This window comes from Trichomonas vaginalis, chromosome V (genome assembly GCF_026262505.1).
Source record: "Trichomonas vaginalis G3 chromosome V, whole genome shotgun sequence".
Classification (NCBI taxonomy): domain Eukaryota; phylum Parabasalia; order Trichomonadida; family Trichomonadidae; genus Trichomonas; species Trichomonas vaginalis.
Genome location: NC_067207.1, coordinates 14,677,237 through 14,693,430, shown reverse-complemented (window position 1 = coordinate 14,693,430; position 16,194 = coordinate 14,677,237). Strand labels below are relative to the sequence as shown.

General features: G+C 33.2%; 12 protein-coding genes and 1 pseudogene across 13 annotated transcripts, besides 2 other annotated features; 8 read left to right on the top strand and 5 right to left on the bottom strand.

The window, feature by feature from the left end:
• Positions 1-3: 3 nt before the first annotated feature.
• On the bottom strand, positions 4-1,534 carry TVAGG3_0336840 (protein serine/threonine kinase protein; the record flags this gene model as incomplete). Its single annotated transcript, XM_001579333.1, has 1 exon — positions 170-1,534. The coding sequence occupies one exon, from the start codon at positions 1,532-1,534 to the stop codon at positions 170-172; it is 1,365 nt and encodes a 454-aa protein (XP_001579383.1).
• Positions 1,535-3,707: 2,173 nt separating this feature from the next.
• Positions 3,708-4,260: a mobile genetic element.
• Positions 4,261-6,157: 1,897 nt separating this feature from the next.
• TVAGG3_0336820 (uncharacterized protein) lies at positions 6,158-6,520 on the top strand (the record flags this gene model as incomplete). The annotated part of the gene is made up of 1 exon (XM_051230630.1): positions 6,158-6,520. The coding sequence occupies one exon, from the start codon at positions 6,158-6,160 to the stop codon at positions 6,518-6,520; it is 363 nt and encodes a 120-aa protein (XP_051100360.1).
• An 18-nt stretch (positions 6,521-6,538) lies between these two features.
• On the top strand, positions 6,539-6,781 carry TVAGG3_0336810 (serine threonine-protein phosphatase family; the record flags this gene model as incomplete). The annotated part of the gene is made up of 1 exon (XM_051230629.1): positions 6,539-6,781. The coding sequence occupies one exon, from the start codon at positions 6,539-6,541 to the stop codon at positions 6,779-6,781; it is 243 nt and encodes an 80-aa protein (XP_051100359.1).
• Positions 6,782-6,785: 4 nt separating this feature from the next.
• On the bottom strand, positions 6,786-7,634 carry TVAGG3_0336800 (uncharacterized protein; the record flags this gene model as incomplete). Its single annotated transcript, XM_051230628.1, has 1 exon — positions 6,786-7,634. One exon carries the CDS (start codon positions 7,632-7,634, stop codon positions 6,786-6,788), a length of 849 nt encoding a protein of 282 aa, XP_051100358.1.
• Positions 7,635-7,772: 138 nt separating this feature from the next.
• Positions 7,773-16,194: part of a mobile genetic element that runs on past the window's edge.
• On the top strand, positions 9,915-10,316 carry TVAGG3_0336790 (uncharacterized protein; the record flags this gene model as incomplete). Its single annotated transcript, XM_051230627.1, has 1 exon — positions 9,915-10,316. The coding sequence occupies one exon, from the start codon at positions 9,915-9,917 to the stop codon at positions 10,314-10,316; it is 402 nt and encodes a 133-aa protein (XP_051100357.1).
• On the top strand, positions 10,336-10,488 carry TVAGG3_0336780 (uncharacterized protein; the record flags this gene model as incomplete). The annotated part of the gene is made up of 1 exon (XM_051230626.1): positions 10,336-10,488. One exon carries the CDS (start codon positions 10,336-10,338, stop codon positions 10,486-10,488), a length of 153 nt encoding a protein of 50 aa, XP_051100356.1.
• On the top strand, positions 10,507-11,091 carry TVAGG3_0336770 (phage tail repeat-like family; the record flags this gene model as incomplete). Its single annotated transcript, XM_051230625.1, has 1 exon — positions 10,507-11,091. One exon carries the CDS (start codon positions 10,507-10,509, stop codon positions 11,089-11,091), a length of 585 nt encoding a protein of 194 aa, XP_051100355.1.
• On the top strand, positions 11,157-11,741 carry TVAGG3_0336760 (annotated as a pseudogene). Its single transcript has one exon. A coding segment is annotated over exon 1 (585 nt).
• Positions 11,788-12,207, top strand: TVAGG3_0336750 (uncharacterized protein; the record flags this gene model as incomplete). The annotated part of the gene is made up of 1 exon (XM_001581951.2): positions 11,788-12,207. The coding sequence occupies one exon, from the start codon at positions 11,788-11,790 to the stop codon at positions 12,205-12,207; it is 420 nt and encodes a 139-aa protein (XP_001582001.2).
• TVAGG3_0336740 (uncharacterized protein) lies at positions 12,224-12,673 on the bottom strand (the record flags this gene model as incomplete). The annotated part of the gene is made up of 1 exon (XM_051230624.1): positions 12,224-12,673. One exon carries the CDS (start codon positions 12,671-12,673, stop codon positions 12,224-12,226), a length of 450 nt encoding a protein of 149 aa, XP_051100354.1.
• Positions 12,710-13,585, top strand: TVAGG3_0336730 (protein of unknown function, DUF4106 family; the record flags this gene model as incomplete). The annotated part of the gene is made up of 1 exon (XM_051230623.1): positions 12,710-13,585. The coding sequence occupies one exon, from the start codon at positions 12,710-12,712 to the stop codon at positions 13,583-13,585; it is 876 nt and encodes a 291-aa protein (XP_051100353.1).
• Positions 14,054-14,802, bottom strand: TVAGG3_0336720 (KilA, N-terminal/APSES-type HTH, DNA-binding family; the record flags this gene model as incomplete). Its single annotated transcript, XM_001294039.1, has 1 exon — positions 14,054-14,802. A coding segment is annotated over one exon (749 nt), but the record flags the coding sequence as incomplete, so codon positions are not given.
• On the bottom strand, positions 15,358-16,170 carry TVAGG3_0336710 (organellar and viral DNA polymerase type B; the record flags this gene model as incomplete). The annotated part of the gene is made up of 1 exon (XM_001294040.2): positions 15,358-16,170. A coding segment is annotated over one exon (813 nt), but the record flags the coding sequence as incomplete, so codon positions are not given.

Here is a 16,194-nt window from a genome sequence, read left to right as displayed (position 1 = left end):
CTGATTAGAATTATATTTTATTAGTTAATTTTGTGAGAATGGAAAGATGTATCTTCCGTAAAATACCTATTTTAATAAAAAATATATGACGAATTAGATCTTCTTTGCAGATTGAAAAACAAAAGCATTAAAATTAACATATTTACATAAAAAACAAAAAATAATAACATCAATTCTTCATGTCAGCTAAGAGTGCTTGAATAAATTTGGTATAATCCCATCCTTCGCCTTGTAGTCTGTTGAATGTAACAACATAAACATTTCTGAAACCATACAAACGGCAGATTTCAGCAGTTATTTCTAATCCAGGGGCGGATATGTTGAAAAAGAGCTGATCTGCTCTCTTGTATGTAATTCCTTTAGAGATAAGTACATTCTCGAAGTTTATGGCCACTGCTGTTGGATCTCTGTTTGAAATTGTCTGTGACATAATAATTCCGTGGTGAACCGTTGTATTATCGTTCTGGGAAGGCGCCATTGCTGCCAAATTAAGCGATACTGAACGAGGAGTAACCTTTTTGACTGGTGTGACCACTGGTTTTTGAACTTCCTGTCCAAATCCCAGAGAAAACTGCTGATTTGGATCCATAGGATTCTCGTATATCGTAGCTAATGAATTTGTAGGAGGTATGACTGGTCTCTGTAATTCGTTTCTTTGATTTTTAATATCACCGGCAGAAAATCCGGCCAAACCTATTCCTAAACGCTGATCGGCGATGCTATCCACAGGCTTAGGAAGAGGAAAGACGTTACCAACACCGAAAAGCCATGGGTGCGTTAATATCTGATCAGTACTAAATCTAGTATTTGGATTTGGATTGAGAATGCTCTTCAATAAATCCTGGCATTGCAACGATATTGTAGCCGGCATTGGAAAATCGCCTGTTGTTATCTGTTGAAACATACGATTAGAATCTTGATAATTCCAAGGTAAAGAACCGTCAACTAGTGTGTAAAGGATCACGCCGAGGGCCCAGATGTCTGCCGGAATTCCGTAATATTGTGTCTCTGTAAGCGACTCTGGCGATATATAGCATGAAGAACCGCATCGGTCATGAAGTGGTAGATCTGCATGGTTTGAGCATAGGCCGAAATCGATGATTTTGATGTTTTTTGCTTCAGTTAACAGAATATTTTCTGGCTTTAAATCGCGATGTACAATATTTTGAGAGTGAATGTATGCTACAGTCAAAACAATCTGTTTGAAGAGGCGCTTGGCAAGAGGTTCCTCAACTCTATTTCTCGATATAATAAAATCGAATAATTCACCTCCGCTGCAGTATTCAGTAATTATGTAATAGCTTGATTCATCCTCTATAAAATCGATGAACTTCGCAATACCTGGGTGATCAAGAGATTTTAAAATCTCATTACGCTGTAAGATCCCATTTAATGTTGCTTGATCTGGAATAGAAGACTTTTGTATGATTTTTACAGCTACGGGCTGGTTTGTGACGATATCATATCCTAGCTTAACCGTTGAGAAGGCGCCGTTTCCGATCACGCGAAAGAGACGAAACTTCCCAATCAGCATTTTTTTTATACAGTTTTCAATTAGCGGTATAAAAAAGGAAAGGTGACAATTCCATATTTTACCCGTTCTTATAGATGGCCGTTGGCTATATATTCACAATTACCAAAGGATCTATTTCATACCATCAAACTATCAAATAATTTCAACATTTCAGCAAAATCTCTTATTCTCCTCATATTTTGATCGATATTGTATATGCTCGTTCGCTTGAATGATCATTATAAACGATCTATAATATATCCAACTGTTTTTTTATGATACATATGGATTCATGTCGTTTCAAGAAGATTCAAAACACATTTTTTCTTTTTTTATGAATTATATTGGGATTATTATACTACACAACTGAATTATATTATAATTTGAATATCCAAATTTGTTTATTTTGTAAATAGACCGATGATATATTATATTTTGAATATTCAAAATACAACCCTCACCAGAGAATTACAGTGCATGATGCTTTGCGTCATGAACACTTCAATGAAAAGCCAATTCAAGGAATTAGCAGTTTCTCGAATGATTCCCCATGAAGAATGGTACAGTTGGTATCAATAGGAGAAGGCACTTCTACTACTATATAGTTTGTGTCTATAAAGTTTAAGAGTTTAACTAAACTTTCAATTTATTTTGTGTCTATTAATTGACTTTTCTATTTTTCATCTTTCATATATATTTGTCATATGAAAGGTACTTTGTGCAATGATTATAAAGTTCTTTTCATTTGTTTTTCACAATATCGATGAATATTACAATTAATTTCGATTGAATTTGTTCTTGAGGGAATGCGACTTAATACATTCTCGATCAGAGCTTATACCTTTAAATAATAGTTGTTTAGTTAAAATATACGCATATAATTCATATTTTAATTAGAATATCTGATGTTAGCTGTGACTGTAAAGAATAATTTTTAGGTCTTAATAATAAACTGAATATTATTCTGTTTATTTAAGGAAGTCAATTTGGAAAATTGTTTTCACTTTAGGAGAATATAATGTTCCATTTGGAAAATTTAAAAAGTGAGACGCGCAGGATTCGAACTTTTTTAAAAGTTGATTTAAATATATTCTAGTGTGGATTCTAAGGATAATATCATATTTAAAATAAGAATATACTAGTTTAGATGGTATTAATTTTTTCGATAAATTTGAGAGTATGTACGTTTAGGGCATGAAAAGTGTCAATTCGCTCAGCGAAAGCTGAGCTAGCTTCGTTCTCGAAAGAATAGGGAAGGAGTGAAAGAGAGTGATACAGAAGTTGACACATTCATATCATTTCAACAAATTTTGATCAAATTGAAATTCAATAAAATTCAATTCAATTCATATCCTTCAGTCAGTACATTGATATCCTTCTGCATCACAATGATAACTCGGGCATCAATAGTTCTACAACTAACTCAGAAAAAACAAGATTATTACTTCCTGCTTACAGCTTTTAAAAAGTTTCGATGATAAAAATCACTCTACTCTCGTTTATCGACATATGGTGATAGTAGGTAAACATATTCTTATCGATATTAATAAAAATATTTGTACGAAAATCTTATCCAATTAGAGAGTTATTCATAAAGTATATGATAATTATAATTACTTTATTTTTGTTTTATCTTTGAATAAACAATTTAATTTAAATTGCATAATATTTTTTGGTTGAAAGACAGGAAACTTAGTTGAGTTTGTATTATTTTTATCGTTTAATTCATCGTATCAGTGAGTGATCCAGATATTTAAGATATTTAGAAAACAAATTATTAATTTGATTAACAAATTTTAATCAAAATAGCAAAAATCTATTTGATAGCTGTAAACAAACAATAATTTTTATTTCAAGCAAAATCACTTATTTTCATCTCAACGTATAAAATTGTCAATTTTATGAAAATAAATTGAAAATCTCATAAAATGTAAAGGAGAGTAATATTTTTCAATTTTCTTTTTTTCTTTGTCTCAAATATTTTCTGTTGGGAATTTTCTTGTTATCAAAAAATAATTTTAATATTTGTTTATTTCATTACATACAATAAAATTTTAAAAACTCTATTTCTTCTCAAGAAAATTTTTTCCTTCATATGAAGAAACATTTTGTTCTCCATTTGATACTGAGTCTAAATCTCGATTTTTGAATTTTCTTCTTTCCAAATTTCTTTTTTCCAAATTAGAAGTTTAAGGGTGCACACGAGAGGATCATGTAAACTTCAGAATATAGAACCTTATTTTTAGGCATTATCTTGGCTACCTATTTAGGCTCGAAAAGCAAAAAATATCAAAAAATACAACTTGAGTCCATTATGACCCTTTCATGGAGGTAGTTTTTATCCGCTAGTATTTTCCCTTTGAATCTCTTTACAATTCGAAATCAAATTCAAACCTCAGTAGAAGAAAGGAAGAATCGACTTACTACGGTTGTAATACGAATAAATACATATATTTAATTATTTTTATTTACATAATAATTGTTTGAAGTTCATATTCCAACAAATTTTTAAATAAAAACATTAAAATGTTGAAAATGTTCATATATTTTAATAGGGTTTTGGCACTTTATTGAGGAATTACTACATACATAGTCGAACTGAACTTGATATTTTGAAATTTAAATTATTTATCAAAATTAAAATTTAACTTGAAATTTATAATTATTTAGTCATATTTTGCATAATTCTAAGTAGATTTTGTAAAAAATCAAGAAAGAAAAATTTTAACGTGCTTTATTTTTTCTTTAAAAAAAAAAAAAAAAAAAAAAAAAAGGTAGTGGGGCTTCCAGGCACTTCGTGCCTTCTAGCCCTGAGGATGAATGAGTATAATGAAGTTTTTTTTTTCTTGGGGTGACCTTCCAGGCACTTCGTGCCTTCTAGCCCACATAAATGAAGTTTTTATTCGGAGGTCTTCCAGGAGCTTTTCACAAATTATATATGTTTTCATGTTTTGTCAAGACTTCTTCGTAAATGTTTTGTCAAGACTTCTTCGTAAATGTTTTGTCAAGACTTCTTCGTAAATGTTTTGTCAAGACTTCTTCGTAAATGTTTTGTCAAGACTTCTTCGTAAATGTTTTGTCAAGACTTCTTCGTAAATGTTTTGTCAAGACTTCTTCGTAAAATCAGACAAAAATAATGTTTAGGGTAGAAGGTTAGATATAACCTCTTTTCTAACCTCTTTTCTACCCTCTTGAATTTTCATGAAATTTACACCAAAAATAATGTTTAGGGTAGAAGGTTAGATATAACCTCTTTTCTAACCTCTTTTCTACCCTCTTGAATTTTCATGAAATTTACACCAAAAATATATTTTAGGGTAGAAGGGTATATCTAACCTCTTTTCTAACCTCTTTTCTACCCTCTTGAATTTTCATGAAATTTACACCAAAAATAATGTTTAGGGTAGAAGGTTAGATATAACCTCTTTTCTAACCTCTTTTCTACCCTCTTGAATTTTCATGAAATTTACACCAAAAATATATTTTAGGGTAGAAGGGTATATCTAACCTCTTTTCTAACCTCTTTTCTACCCTCTTGAATTTTCATGAAATTTACACCAAAAATATATTTTAGGGTAGAAGGGTATATCTAACCTCTTTTCTAACCTCTTTTCTACCCTCTTGAATTTTCATGAAATTTACACCAAAAATATATTTTAGGGTAGAAGGGTATATCTAACCTCTTTTCTAACCTCTTTTCTACCCTCTTGAATTTTCATGAAATTTACACCAAAAATATACTACTAGGGTCATTTACGAAGAAGTCTCAACAAAGTCTTTACGATGAAGTCTTGACAAAGTCTTTACGAAGAAGTCTCAACAAAGTCTTTACGAAGAAATCTCAACAAAGTCTTTACGATGAAGTCTCAACAAAGTCTTTACGAAGAAGTCTCAACAAAGTCTTTACGAAGAAGTCTTAACAAAGTCTTTACGAAGAAGTCTTAACAAAGTCTTTACGAAGAAATCTCAACAAAACATAGACAAGAAAGTTCATGAAAATTCAAGAGGGTAGAAAAGAGGTTAGAAAAGAGGTTAGATATACCCTTCTACCCTAAAATATATTTTTGGGTCATTTACGAAGAAATCTCAACAAAGTCTTTACGAAGAAGTCTTAACAAAGTCTTTACGAAGAAATCTCAACAAAACATAGACAAGAAAGTTCATGAAAATTCAAGAGGTTAGAAATGAGGTTAGAAAAGAGGTTAGATATACCCTTCTACCCTAAAATATATTTTTGGGTCATTTACGAAGAAATCTCAACAAAGTCTTTACGAAGAAGTCTTAACAAAGTCTTTACGAAGAAATCTCAACAAAACATAGACAAGAAAGTTCATGAAAATTCAAGAGGTTAGAAATGAGGTTAGAAAAGAGGTTAGATATACCCTTCTACCCTAAAATATATTTTTGGGTCATTTACACTCATTTACGAAGAAATCTCAACAAAGTCTTTACGAAGAAATCTCAACAAAGAAATTTTATTGGTAAGTAAATGTGGTTTGAAATAGGACTACTTGTTTTAGGTTTTTTCCATTGTGTCATTTATTTATTTGACGTGGCAGAAAGATATAGAGAATATGAAGATGAACCAATGTCTGCAAATGTTCAGCATATGTACTCGTAAGAGATATTTTTATCTAATATTAAATGGACGCACAGAACTTAGCGAATGCACAGCAACCTGGACAACCAAACCCAGAGAATATTCCAAATGAAGTTAGAATACAAACTGCAATGGCAAACTATGGTCAAGTGCCAACAGATGTACAAATGCAAACTGCCATGTCAAATGACGCTGCGTTAGGTTTGCCACCATGGTATGCAAATATGAGATGGAAAGAGTTTTATACAAACCCTGAAGTGGGATATAAACAACTTTATGCAGATGACGCGAACACAGGAGTTGACCCAGAATATGTTTTCTACCAGAGGAGAAACAGAATGTATGAGCTCCAGTTAAAGAATGCTATGGAACTCAACAGGAAACGTAAGAGACTAGGCGGACATTAGATTTTTACATATAGTAAAATGGGTTTCTTCAGTAGTATTGGAAACTTCTTTCGAAATGTTGGAAGAGGTATATGGAATGGAATAAAAACCGTAGGAAGAGGAATTTGGAACGGAGTCAAAAATATTGGTAAAAGAGTAGGTCAGTTCGTTGGTATTATACCTAAAGACCCTGAACCAGAAGAACAAGCTCCTGTTATACAACAGCCTGAACCTGCACCACAGTCTAGTTGGCAACCAAATCCAACACCTCAACCGTATTAAAAAATTATATTTTTATCGTTCGATAGTAGTTGTATATGAAACTAAGTTCTAAGTAAAACGCATGGTATAATGGAATTATTCTTTTTCTTCCATCTGTAGTAAACCATACTTGAAAGTCTGAAATACTTCCACTTGGTGGTTCGTATAACTTTGTAGGTTTTTCGTAAAAGTCATTTGCCAAGCATAAGAAAGAGTTTTGGGCGCCAGAAAATGAAGCATGAACAATAATAGCAGCTGGGTCGAAAACATCTTTAAATAAATATGGTTCATCTCTTGCATATCGACTGTAAATATTTGCTAAAGGAAGTTTGACTTTCTGATTTAACATTCTTTGCAAATAATACCATGACATTGCAGTGAATTCTGTATATATTTGTTCGTCTTTCTTTGGATTGTCTTCGTAGATTTGAAATGACACTTGTGAATTTTGTTTGTCATATACAATTCTCACATAAAGTGTGCTCTCGGTATTTGCATATTCATCAGCATATTTTGCATAACATGAATTTATTTTATCTTCTATATTTTTTAACGCAGTCTGTAGAGAAGATGAAAGGTCAACTTGTATTAGCTCAATTTCTTCCCACATTTTTCGTTTCCCTTCAGATATATAATCTATATGAAACCTTACAATAAATGGAAAACTTTTATCTTCTACAGACACAAACTTCATTCTACGAAAGCCAATAGCTTTTGTGACAGATGGGTCTCTTAGCCATCTTAATGGGTAGTCAAAACGATAGCCTTCATGCTTTACGGTCTCTGTCTCAAACTTTTGACCGACATTAGTAAAAAGTTCATCTAATGGTTTAGTTGTAGCAACTCTTGAATTTTCTTTTTCTATTGGAAGCATATTTTATCTAGAATAAAAATGTCAAATGAAACAGCGTCTATGAGAGAAATACAACACAACCGACAACTCATTATGCAAGCCCTAAATAAGAACACAACAAACTTTTCAAACTATTCTAAGATATCTGAGTCATTGAAAGAAGGAAACTTAAAACTGACATTAAACCCAATGACAGATGAGTTTCTGTTTCAAGACAATAAGAACCATACTGTCTGTATAAATCCAACAAAAGGAACTTTAAACGAGAAACCTATAAATGAACTTCTTTTGAAAACAGATGTTGACAACAAAGCTGACAAAGAGTATGTCATTGAAAAAGTTCAAGAAGAACATGACAGAGCAGATGCAACATATGCAACAAAAGAGGATGTTGAAAAGAAAGCTGACAAAGAGTATGTTGACGATGAGTTAGCATATCTGGCTAGTGGGTTAGTGAAGAAGGCAGATAAGGAATATGTGGATGAAAAAGATGAAAAAATTAAAGAAATGGTTGAATGGTACCATGAACGGACATCGAAGATTTTAGAAGGTAAAGCCAATACAGGGTGGGTTTCAGGATGTTTAGACCTTAAAGCCGACAAAGAAACTGTAGATATGTTGGCACAAACGGTTTCAAGTCATACCAGAGGTTTAATGGAAGATGGACAACAGTTGAAAGAGCTTGAGAAAGGTGTTACAGAGTTAAGGAATACAAAAGCAGACTCGACATGGATAAAAGGATATGTAGATGCAACAAAAGAACGTATTTTCGCATGGACAGAAGGAACATACCCACAAAAATATCATAGACATAGCATCTCTGACGTAAATGAACTTGAAGAAAAGTTATATAAAAAAGCAGACAAAACAGAGCTTCAAACATTAAAGACAGAAATACTTCAAACATTATATCCTATAGGCTCTATTTATACGTCAATGAACTCTACCAGACCAGAAGTAGTACTTGGTTTTGGAACTTGGACTCAAATAGTCGACAGGTTTTTGTATTGTGCAAACTCTTCAAAGGAAACAGGTGGAAGTAAAACGATTTCAGGTGAAAACCTACCTGCGCACAGTCACTACATAGATTTAAGTACATCTCAAGCAGGTTGGCATAAGCATAGATATTGGGATTGGTCAGGAATGATAAAAGGTAAAGGATATGATGTTAAAGACAACGTTAAGTTTGCTATAGATTGTTATTGGAGTGACACTCAGGGAGAAGGAAACCATACACATCGCGTTTCAGGGTATACGCAAACAACAGGACAAAGTAAAGACTACATGCCACCTTACATGACAGTTTACGCATGGTATAGAAATGCTTAGTCGTCATTTTCAACTTCTTTAGCATATTCGTCAGGAGTTGTCTTATATTTGTTAGGAACTGTCTTTGAAAGTATACCACCTTGAACTTTGACAAGTTTGAAACGAGGTCTGACAATAGTAGTTTTATCTTCTGCTTGCAGTCTGTACATTTTGCCATGTTTGCCTAAAACTTCATAATATTCTCTTGTATACTTTCTTCTATTTTTACGAACACGAAGGTGAGTACCTGTCGGGTACTTGTTGTTGTCATAGTCAATAGTATTTTCATATGGGTCGCGTTTAGGTATTTCTATTTTTACTTTGTCACCTTTCTTAAGTTTGAAGCCTGGCATTCTTTCTTGTTTGTCTCTTTTGACTAAACTATTAAATATATAGTCTTTCTCTAAGTCGGGGTTGTTTTTCATTTCTTCGGGGGAGTGGTTTCCCAAACCTTTTTGTTTACGGCTATTGTAAATATTTAAAACTTGTCTCATCTTTGCCATGGAGAAATGTCTATATTTGTCGTCATATGACATTTCATCTACCTCACCACCTTGTGGTTGATTTAAATCTCTTAAGATTTTTATACAACTGTCAATGACACCAAGAGCAGAATGGTTTTGGTCGACAATGAAATATTGGTTTACATTTTTTGAACGCAGATAGTTTTTAATATCGTCTGATTTGAAAGAACTTTCACAGTCAGATGTCAGTTTTGTTGGATGGTATTTGTCAACGAATATTGTCAAAGCTGCTAAGATATCTAAAATATTTTTGGACTGTAATGGTATGGCTTCACAGTATCTTGTGTTTTGACCGACAAATATTAGCCAGTATGGTGGTCCATCTTCTCTATACCTCGGAATGTTTTCCAAGATATCCATAAACCAAGCATTTGGTGTTGAACTAAAGATTTTTATCATGAGTGCTTTCTTTGTCGCTTTAGAAACATAGGGGTCCTTGTTTGGATTCGTCATTTTTACCCTATAAGAAATGGGTTTATTTGGCGCATTAGCAGGAGTTGCATCCAGATTTTTACCCGCAGTGGGAACAATAGCCAGAGGTGTATTTGGAGTTGGAAGGAAGATTTTGAGTACATTAGGTATACTTAAAGAGAAAGCACAACCTATTATACAAACTGTACAGAAAGGTTGGGATGTAGCACGAGATGCAGCAAATCTTATTCCAAATCCTGAAACAAGAGGAAAAGTTCAAGGATGGATGGACAATGTAGGAAGACAAGCAGGAAACTATTATAACAAAGCAAATGACTACTATAACCAAGCAGGACACTATATGGACCAAGGTGAAAGATTCTTTAACAGAGGATATAACCATGCACAACAATGGGTAAACAATAACCAACCTCAACCGCCTCAAACGTGGGGAATGTAAAGTTTTTTACTGAGATGAAATGAACAATACAGCATTGAGACAAATGGGTTCAAGATGGATTTGTCGACTTCCAGCAGTTACACAACGTGTTTGTCAAGTTCTTCCTATACCTCAGGAAGTTTTAGACCGACTTAAAAAACCTCAACAACCAGTTGAAAACAAACCAAACTAAAATTTTTACTGAGATGAAATGACCGAAGAAGTTGAAACGGTAGATTTGACACCACAAACAAAAAGTTCAGAACCATTGTCAAAACCTGTCAAAGAACTTACAGATGAAGAGAAAAATTCAATAATAGAAAGTGCCAGGTCTGGAAATACAAACCCTAACTACAAAGTCACTTTTCATAGAAATGGAACGGCTAGTATCTCAAAAAAGAAACAGACTCTCACAAATAAAATATTGAAGTCTGAAGGAGCTTTCGAGACAACAGATGGAAAAGTTTACTTCACTGACAAACAGTTCATTATAGAACATCTCATTGACTTAGAGTCGAAATATTCTAAACTTTACAACAAACACAAAAAGTTGAAAGGAAAACAAAAACAAATGGCATATGATATTTATGAAGATGTTGACGACACAACTGTTCCTGCAGGTGAGGTAAAGTCAGAGGAACCGAAAAGTGACGAAAAACCGATAGAAGAAGAGAAACCAAAAACTGAAGATAAACCAAAACCAAAGTTTAGTTTCCAAACTAAACCAAGTCAACCTTCATTAGCTGGTATGGGTTGGCGTCAAAGACTTTTGGCAGCGGGTGGTTATGTAAAGTAAAGAAAAAAACATTGCATGAAATAAAAACATTTTTTTAAAAAAAATATTTTTTTATTTTATTTGAAATGTACGTTGAGTTTGTTGAAGAAGACCGTTGGGAAACTTGTTTGTTAGATGAGAAATATGAAATTCACTGTTCTGAGCCTTTTTAAGTCAGAAACAAAAAGACAAAAAGAGTTTTAAGCGAATGGGAGCAAAATGACGGATATGCTAGGATGAGGATTGGTGGAAAACACTATTTTAAACATGTTGTCATTGCAACTCATTTTATACCAAACCCTAACAATCTACCTTTTGTAGACCACATAAACCATATAAGAAACGACAATAGACTTGAAAACTTACGTTGGGTCACTTGTTCTGAAAACAGTAAGAACATAGGCAAATTTAGAGATATTGTATTCGAATTTGTCGACGAACTAGAAGATGAAGCAATTGAAATTACAGACTATGGTAAGCATACGTTTGAGTTTTACTACTATAGCGAAGAACAGGACTCTTTCTACCTTTATACCGGCGTAAACTATAGAAAATTACAAGTATGTTTTACTAAGGCAGGCTGTGCTTATGTAAACACTAGAGATACAGATGGAAAAAACGTTCGAATACTTCTTAACAAATTCAAGAAGCTATATGGCATACCATTTTAAAACGTTTTTTTTTAAAAAAAATATATATTTTTATCCGATAGAAAAGATGACAAAATTCATCTCAGTAAACAAGTATATGACAGAAGTCAAAGAAGAACTAGACCCATTCGCTTATTTGAATGTTTACTTCTACCATTTTGAAAAGTCTTCATTCAGCAAAGTTTGGAACATCGAACCAGTTAAGTTTGCTATTGTGACTAAAAATGGTGCAACTTTTGAAGACTTAGACATAGAAGGTTTGTTAGCAGTCAAAGAAAATTTTGACAGAAAGTTCTCAAACCTTAAAGAAGGCAAAGCATACAAACTTGTTATACCTTATGAACCAAAGAAAGCAGACGACTATGAATATTATGAGTCTAAGATAGTTGAAGTTCAAGGTAAATTGGGTAAAAAGATTTTAGAGTCTAAACCAGTGTTTGCTCCTAAAGAGGAAGAGAACATTGACATTGACCCAGAAATGTTCTAAAAATAAAATTTTATTTTTACATGTCAAATTTCTTTTTCTCTGGTTCAGGTTCTTTCTTCTCTTCTTCTACTTTCTTTTCTTTCTTCTCTCTCTTCTTCTTCTTCTCTGGTGGAGTTATGTCAAACTTCTCAGAACCATATTTTTGTAAAAGGTCTTTGTCCTTTAATAGCTCTTCTATTCTGTTTTCTATTTCATCTTCAAGAACGGCGCATGTGTCTTCTTTGCATTCTAAGAACTTTTGTTGGACTTCATCTTTCCAATCGGTGTCATCTCTGTCAACAAGTCTGTCATTGACAAATTTTAAGACTGCTCTGCCTAATGTTTTATGGTTCTTGTCATATTCCCAGAAACAGAACTTTAGAACAAATTCACCTTTCTTGTTTACACTATGTAAGATTTTATGGTCGACAGATGTTTTGCTGTCGAAAAGCTTGTCTCGAATATAGATAGCGAAATCGCTAGACATTTTCAAAAAGATAAAAATTTTAATTTTTCTAAAAATATGTTAGAAAAAAAGTTTGCTGACATTGACAAGAAATTTGAGAATGTTTTAAACAAGAACAAGAGGAAGTTAGAAAATGCTCAGATAAAGCCTATACATGACAAGTTCTTATTTGCTCAGAATGGTATAACAGGTCTAATTGCACCACCTGGGTCGGGTAAGACTTTCACTTATCTTAAAATGGCTGCACAACAACAAGAACTAGATGAGAAGAACCCATTCTATGAGTTAGTTGTTATTTGTAGTACTTCTGGTCAATTTGACCAAACCGTCAATTCGTTCAAAGATATTATAAAAAAGTCTAAGTTAGTATGTATAAAAGACTCTGAGTTGTTAGATTGGATAAAGAAGTACCAAAGAAGAGTTTTGAAGTACAATGCTATAAATGAGTATGTCAATTCTAAGTTTAAAGACCCAAATGAGGAAATGCAGAGAATATTAGAGAAGAAACACTTCAGAAACAAACAGAAAGAGATAGAATACATTTCGAAGAAATTGCAATCTTACGATTGGAAGACATACCCTCATAGATGTCTTCTTATTTTAGATGACTTTGCTTCTCATCCTTTGTTAAAGAACAGAGAACAAGACATGTGTCGAATTCTTAAGAAGCTCAGACACTTTAACATCTCTGTTGTCATTTGTGTACAGACAGCAAAGAGTTTAAGTAAGGATGTAAAGAGAATACTTACTGATATCATACTTTTCCCCGGATTGTCCGAAGACGATTTCATGGAACTTATGAAAGAGTCCATGGCAGGTAAGTTTGACAGACATGAACTATGGGAGAAGTACAAAGTCATACAAGACCCTCATACTTCTTTCAGAATTCATATCTACGCGAACAAAGTTCAAATTGTAAAAAGTCAAGCTTGAAAAATGTAAGTGTTTGAGTCTTAGTCTGTTGTGGTGCTGGGGCTTTCGGTTCTTCTGGCTTTGGGGCTGTCGGTTGGTGGTACGTCGGACATTCGTTTGTGTCCTGTCGGAAGGAAGAACTTTTCCTGTTGGAAGGAAAAACTCTTCCAGTTGTCGGGAAATTTTTTTCCTGTCTGAAGGAAAAATTTTTTCTGTCGTTCGACCAAAAAGTTCTCAATTTTCGAAAATTTGAATGGTTTACGGACGAACAACAGGAAATTTTTTTCCAGTTGTCGGGAAATTTTTTTCCAGTTGTCAGGAAATTTTTTTCCTGTTGTCGGGAAAAACTTTTTCTGTCGGAAGGAAGGACTCGGAATGCCAGAAGGATTTGACGAGGCAATTTACTTTATAGAGCTACCTGAGCCATCTGAAGTCAAGCGTAAAAATAAATGGTTCATCTACCCTACTTGTTTGAAGTTGTCAAAATACTCTGTTATTTTTTCCTTTAACAATGGCAAATCTTCTTTGAAGGTAAGTATTGTACAACCTTTCATATCATAGTGTGTTTGAGGTAACGTATCTTGAACTATTTGTTTCACATCTTCATTCGGTGTCATTGAAATCGGTAAGTTTTCGCGATAGAACCAATTTCTGTCAGATTTGTAAATCTTAGCAAGGTCGTAAAAGCTTTTGTTGTTTCTTCTGACTAAATGCAACATAACCATATCTTTATCTTCTTCATTTTCCATCTCTTCAGTATAAATCATATACTTATAGTTCTTTTCCTTTCCTTTTGGTACCGAACGTGGTATTCTTTTCTGAATGCTTTTGTCTTCTTTCATCATATCTTCTCTCTGCTTTGTACAAAGTTCGTCAAGTAGCATAAGTATGTAGATTGCATAACGAGGTGAAGCCCACATTGCTATTGAACTAACTAGGAACTTATGAACATATATACCTTTTAGATGTGATGGTAAGTTTTGCCTGTCTTGGTACATCTTTTTAAGTTCTACATGTTCAAACTCACTGAGGAGTTCATGAGTGCTATTTAATTCAAACCAATCTTGTGGTTTCATAGTATCTGGAGCAAAACATGCTGTCAAAATACTTTGCATTTGGTACATATCGTCTTTGACCGAACGAATGAGACGGAGTTGTTTGTTAAACTGAACCCACTCATATTCTTCATTTATAGCTTCATGGACTATAACTGTTGTTGTGTTCTCGGTTGTTGACATTACTGTTTCTTATATACAGGATAAAAAAATAAATAAAAATAAAACTAACTTTATTTTTTCTATCTTGTATAAAAGATATGATTTCATAGAGTTTTTTTTACGAAGTGCAAAAGTTCTCTTCGTCAAAAAAATACAGTTATATCATGAAATTTGGTCATTTTACTCAGCAAAAATATATTTTAGGGTAGATGGGTATATCTAACCTCTTTTCTAACCTGTTTTCTACCCCATATGTCCTTACTGAAAAAGTATGTGTTCCATATGTCATTTTACTCAGAATTTTACTCAGAATTCAATAAAAATATATTTTAGGGTAGATGGGTATATCTAACCTCTTTTCTAACCTCTTTTCTAACCTCATTTCTACCCCAGTTATTTTATAAGCGTTTTACATGGTAAACGTTATTTTTTAAATTTTGTGAAAACTCAACGGTTTGACACAAGCCCTAAAAATTATTTTACTCAGAATTTTGGTCATTTTTCAGCACAAAATAATGTTTAGGGTAGATGGGTATATCTAACCTCTTTTCTAACCTCTTTTCTACCCCAGTTATTTTATAAGCGTTTTACATGGTAAACATTGTGAATTCGTGAAATTCTAAACAATTTCGTAGCTTCTATTTCTTCTGTCAGTACATCGAATGTTTTAACAATGCCGAAGGTTTCTTTATATTTCTTCTTGACATCTGAAAGAAGGAAATCGTCAGCTGTTGGATAGTTTTTGTTTAGAAATGTCAACATGTCCATTTTATCTTCTGCTGGTTTCTCTGCCTCCCTCTTTAAGTCAGCATAGTCGTTTCGCATACGTTCTATCTCTTTGACGGAGTAGTTATATTTCCTCATTGCTGCTTTACATTTAGAACATTGTGGGTTCATTTTTGCGTTATATTCTGAAACCTTACCTGCTAGTATGACTAAGGCGTCAATTGCTCTCTTTAACTCAAAAGCTGCTGGTTTTATTTGTTCATTCCATATCTTACCTCTTCTATCTTTATCTCTTATCTGCCATACACATTCAGCAACTAACGAAACAAAGTTGTCGTAGGTCTTAAACTCCCCAGATTTGTATATGTCAGAGATGTTCTTATATACCATATCGCAATCTTTGTCCATGACTTTGTGGTTGCAATGAAATCCAAGAAACTCATAGTTAACCTTTCGTATGAACTTCTTTATTTCTACTGAGTCAGTTGCTTTGACTTCTATTTCATCGAATTCTGGAATAGTAAGCTTTTGTTGTTGGATTTCAGGAAGTTTAGGTAGATGGTCAATAATATCCTGCATTTCATAAAGATATTCTTCATCTGTTTCATCTTTTGCAGTGCAATCTAAATCTCCTTGGAGAAGTTCTTGCTTTATCTTCTGGATTTCTGTTTCGAAAGTATATGAAGA